A 5,503-nucleotide genomic window follows, 5' to 3' on the forward strand; every position below is an offset into this window, starting at 1 on the left:
CCAATCCCTAAAATTTTTGTACTACAATATACTTTAATATATCCCTATCTCCTTGGAGGCCTACATCAAAAATTGTTGCCCAAAATAAGCTTGAAATGCAATTCTTAATCGATTCCAAAAAGTTCTTGAAAAAATATTGAAAACTGATGGAGTTATTTCAATTTTAATGAAGTCATTTTGGCTAGTATTCCGAACCGAGATATTATGTGCAATTTTCCCAATTTTGTTCATGGAGGTCTTTTTACTTAGTATCCACTATATTCAACAAACACTGAGTTATATCTTTCACATAGAGTTAGTCTCATTAAAAAATATTGAAATTTTATCGAATTTGGGCAAAAGCGAATTTGGGCAAAAGCGTATGCCCAAATATGGGCATATTTTTTAAAGCTCATAGCTAAGCCAATTTTTGACCAATCTGGATGGAAATTCATGTACTAGTCCTAAAACAGGCTTATCTTGCGAATCTGAGTGAAAAATATAGTTCATCATGTAAATCTTAACGAAGAATATAAATCTTCTAATTGTAGGTATATTAAAGTATATTAAAATGTAGGATTGTTTCCGATTTTGACCCGGGGATATACTTTAATATACTTTAATATGGTTGCCCGGCCCCCCCCCCCCCCTATTTTATATCCAATATCCTTATTTCCAGCTTTTAGGTGAGAAAAATCGTGTCTTTCTTAATAACTTAATAATAAAGGGATAAAATAACTTAAATCTGTAAAACAAATTTTACCCATCAACATCTTTAGAAGTGAGGATGGTATTGGTGCACACATCCTCATCAACAGTACAGCATGTGTCAAGTGGTAGTTGGAGTATGACACCGTGTATCTCGGGATTATTGTTCAAACATTCCAATGCGGATATCACCTTACAGAGGTAACACTGTGTTAAATAGTGGTGTAGTAGGCCCTGTTCAACTAAATATTTAGCCAGCAAAACACAATTGATATTAAATTTTGAATAATTGCAATTAGAAACCTCCTGTTGGGTGGACTGGTTTCCAAGCTTGATGTGTTGAGTACGTATTCCAATCTCGCTGGCTGCTTTTATCTTCATTCTGATGTAGGTGTTGGAGTCTGGTCGGTCTCCAACCTTGTAAAGTTATTTTAAGCATACCAAATATAATGAGATAACACCTGTGAAAATAAATGCATTCCTAATTTGGACATGAGTCGCCCATCTTGATTTTGTGCTAACATGACTTTACCATAAAAGTAATTATTCAATAGTTGTGTCCAGACAACAATCACCCAATCAGTAAATAATTCGATGTCAATGAAAGCTGCCGAAGTTTGGAAAGGTATATGAACTGAGAAAGATCACCTGAACGATTGCTAGCCCAGGTTTAAAAACGTCCCACTCTGCCAGTGCGGTAACATGCTCCTTCAGATCCTCTCGTACTTTTCTGAAAGTGTTAAAGTTGTGAAATTGCACTTTTATTCCTTTCGTTCACCGTGCTTGGTTCTGAGATTCAAAGTTCACAATGGCTCTAACGAGCAGCAGACATTAAAATTATTCATTGTGATGCCTCTTTTACAATTATAAGAAGTTTAATACGAATTGCAATGAAAATTTATAAAACTAACTTGGAGATCTTTTGGCCATTGATAACGACTGCCATAATATCAATGATTGAATAGCTAGCTGCTACTCCCTAAAATATTCTTTATTCATACTCGATATTACAGTTAAATTCCGATTCACTGTACACTTTTTAAATAAATCGTGGTGTACGGTTATCGGGTTATATATGCATTAAGGTTTTGATTATTGAGCTGGGAATCCCAGGTACTGAAAGTTCTATTCCCAAAGAAAGCTTTGATAAACGGAAAATCATCATAATGTAAAAAGAGACTTTGGAATATTTTTGAAGAGGAGCTTTTCTGCCGACCCCTTGACCAAAATTTCACCGTTTTGACTGAAATTTTGACCGGTGACCAATCAGTGATGACAGTGAGAGTTACAGAAGTCCCCATCAAGGTACTGGAAGCAGTATATCCGGGGAAAACTTTGATGTGTGATGCAATGAATTTTTTGAATATGTCCTACCTGTAAAAAATATTCAAATTTCAGCTTTCCGTGACCCAAATTTCACTGTTTGACTGAATTTTTCTTAAATAACCATCTTCACTGACCAAGGTCACTGAGGAGACATAAGACACGATTGAGGTATTCAAATTTCTATTCCCGAAAAAAGCTTTGATAAACGGAAAATCATTAGAAAAGTAGAAATTTTGGAACATTTTTAGAAAGAATCTTTTTAGCTGAATGTCCTACTGGTAAAATATAATTAGCTTTTATTACTGTTCTTATCCACCAACCAATGCACAGCATAGCTTTACTGGGCGGGGATCAGCCTGTCATTCCGCCAAATCTATATTATATGTTTAATGTTTATGAACATAATTAAATAGCCTGGAGACCACAGGTAATCAATCAATGAAACAAGAAATTTTCAATGAAACAAGAAATTTAATTTTAGCACATTTTACAGAATAAAAAGATGTAAAACAATTCATAAAATATAATGCCCATTTGGTGTATGACTTTTTGTCCTTGACTGCTAGTTTGGGTTTGGAAGGATAGGTAACAAACAGGCAAGGAATGCGCGTGCCTGAAAGCTTTTGCACACACCGAAACGCTAGTTCAGTTAGGTTTTTAGAGACAAGGCTCATATTAGGACTAGAAGAAATTTTTTAGTAGACATTAGGGGTTCTGTTTATAATAGTTGTTACTATAGGTTGCAGTCTTGTTGTGACAAAAAATCTACACTAAAACATACTTTAGTTTATATTGTGTAGTTCAAGGATATAAAATGCAGCTTCATGGTGGATATTGGAGAGCTAGCGAAAGATTATGGCCTTTTTGTCAATGGTTATAATAAGCTATAAATATCTTAAACTATACAGTGCTAATTAAAATTTCTTTATAACTTCATTCTAAGATTAAATTTAAAAATTCAAAAATATACATTTATTTTATTAAAACTTTCTCACACATACTTTACTCACAGGACAAGACTTGGAAAACAGTAGCCTAGGGAATTAAATTGAGATGTGTGTGACCAGCCAGTTATAATGTTTGGAAAATAACATTTGTGCAGTCAAAATATTTTATGGTCCAATCAAGCAGGGCGTGGTTATGTTGATTGGCTAATAGCGCACGTTTTAGCTTTCCTCGCAAGCACATTACACTAGTAGTAAAGTCAGTCATTCTGACTTTGGGGTTAAAATGTTAAAAAGTTTGGTTGATCTAGTGTTGTAGTTGTCAGGTGGGTCTGCCTGACAGATTAGTAGGCAGGGTTTCCTTGACGAACATATGTAACCCTCATGTAAGGATATTGGAGCACGGAATTTCATTATCTTGTAGAGCTCCAGGTAACTGTGGTATGTATAGAGATTTTGTATAGCTAGAATATTATTATGCTTGAATATAGGCTTGGTGTGCTCTTTTATGAAAAAGTTTCTGGTGTCCTATAGGCCTAGTATGTGCACAAGTCTTAAACTTATCAAGATACGCCAGCCTATCACCAAATAGTACTCTGAGACAGTACTTCTGAGCAGTAAATATTGAGCTAATACGTTGCTTAGCTGCCCCACCCCATACAGATATACAGTAAGAAAGATGTGATTCGAACAGGGTATAGTATAATTGTTGATGTAGAAATTCTGGAAGGGAGCAGCGAAGTCTACATAAAGTGGATGTGGAATGATTTAGATTTCGCTTAAGAGCTTTAATGTGATCTTCCCATGATAGGTTCTCGTCAATTATAACACCCAGAAATTTTGCACCCAGGTAATGTTTATGAACATAATAGCCGTTTTTTAGCCAGAGAAGAGAGGAAGAAGAGGCGAGAAGAAGCAGAGAAGGAAAAGACAGAGAAGAAGGTGGAAAAGAAGTAAATAGCAGTGACAAAGAATGTAGTCAGCCCATGAATATTTTTTATACTAATGCTAATGGACTATTTAATAAAATTGATGAACTAAAATGTATTCTATCAGTTTATAAATCCATTCATGTAATCTGCATTACAGAAACTCATTTTAATAGTGATATTTTAGATGCTGAAATTTTTATTGAAGGTTTTAGTATGTTTAGAAAAGACAGAGATTTTAAAATCGATAACTCCACTAGCAACATAAGTGGAGGTGGAGGTTCTATTATTTATATTAAAAACAGTTGTAATGGTTCATTAGTGAGCTCATTTTTAAAAGCACCAGACTCTTTAGCTATTAATGTCAATAACTCTGGTGGATTGATTTGTATTTGTTGTATTTATAGGTCTACCTCTTTGAATTTAAAACAGAATAATATGTTATTATCTTGCATCAAGAACATATCTAGTGAAAAGAATGTTTTTGAAACCATTATCATAGGAGATTTTAACCTACCTAATGTATCTTGGGAAACTGGTAGTGTAAATAGTGGTATTTCTAGTAAGAATCAGGTTTTAATGATTCAACAAAAGTATATTGATTTATTTAATGACAGTGGTTTGACGTGGTACTTTACTAACGAAACAACCAGAAGACGCCTTGTGAAAGATACTCTCCAGGAGAGTCTTCTTGATCAGGTTTTGTATACAAATGATGCTCTTGTCAACGGTTGTAAGATCGTTTCTCCGCTTGGCAAGAGTGATCATGTTGGGATACTAGTCGAACTGGTTGTTTCGCCCAATACTAACAAAAGTCCCAAACAAAAGATTTTAAAGCCTATTTGGGGTAAGATTTCCTCAGAAGAGTTATTTAACTTTAGTATGAATAATATTGACTGGGATTATAGTTGTACAAATAATGTTCAAGATATGTGGGTTGAACTACATGGTAAATTAGAGTCTGTTGCTGCAGCTGTCCCAGCTGCTTCGGTTTATCTCGACAACAGACCTGTCAAGTTGCCATGGAGTACAACTTCACTTAAAAGAATGAGGAAGAACAAAGACAAAGCATGGGCTGAATTTGATATTAATCCTTCGGATGCCTCAGCCTCCATCAAAAACAATTTTAGTTTTCAGTCCTTCTAGTTTCCAAAAATCTACCGAGCTAGTGTTCTGGTGTGCACAAAAGCCCCTAAGCCCGTGCATTCCTTGCCCCGCTAGCTGCCAGTCCTTGACAAACTTCCAATAGCAAAGACCAACTAGTCATTTACAAATTGAGCACTATACAATTTTAATTGTTTTAAATATTTGACTTTGTAAAATGAGCTAAAACATTGATTTATTAGTTTCATTGATTTATTAGTTTCATTGGATATTAACTTTAGCTGTGCAAATAGCAAGCAGCGTATTTTTGAGGTGGCAGAAATTAAAGCTAAAGTAAATTATGAAAAGAAGATTACATCGAATTTAAAACAGAATTGTAAATCTTTTTACTCTTATTTGCGTAATAAACGTCAAGTTAAGTCAAGTGTTGTTTCTTTAGATAGAGGAGATGGTACACGCACAGATAGTTCATCTGAGTCAGCTGAGGTACTTGCTAGTGCCTTTAGTTCTGTG

At 34.7% G+C, this 5,503-nt stretch overlaps 1 protein-coding gene across 1 annotated transcript; it reads right to left on the reverse strand.

Moving 5' to 3' along the window:
• Window positions 1-738: 738 nt before the first annotated feature.
• On the reverse strand, window positions 739-1,684 carry LOC134816820 (C-1-tetrahydrofolate synthase, cytoplasmic-like). Its single transcript, XM_063825812.1, has 4 exons — window positions 1,599-1,684; window positions 1,336-1,417; window positions 991-1,104; window positions 739-879 (listed from the first exon to the last, which is right to left on the reverse strand). The coding sequence occupies exons 1-4, from the start codon at window positions 1,631-1,633 to the stop codon at window positions 739-741; spliced, it is 372 nt and encodes a 123-aa protein (XP_063681882.1). The 5' UTR covers window positions 1,634-1,684.
• Window positions 1,685-5,503: the final 3,819 nt, after the last annotated feature.

This window comes from Bolinopsis microptera, chromosome 6 (assembly GCF_026151205.1).
Source record: "Bolinopsis microptera isolate Bmic1 chromosome 6, MBARI_Bmic_1.0, whole genome shotgun sequence".
Classification (NCBI taxonomy): domain Eukaryota; kingdom Metazoa; phylum Ctenophora; class Tentaculata; order Lobata; family Bolinopsidae; genus Bolinopsis; species Bolinopsis microptera.

Excerpts from the sequence above, each read along its gene's own strand:
- LOC134816820 (XM_063825812.1), bottom strand. The coding sequence starts at position 1,633 with ATGGCAGTCGTTATCAATGGCCAAAAGATCTCCAA. Across the intron at positions 1,418-1,598 it reads AATGGCCAAAAGATCTCCAA|AAAAGTACGAGAGGATCTGA; the intron begins GTTAGTTTTATA and ends TAACACTTTCAG. Across the intron at positions 1,105-1,335 it reads CTGGGCTAGCAATCGTTCAG|GTTGGAGACCGACCAGACTC; the intron begins GTGATCTTTCTC and ends TAACTTTACAAG.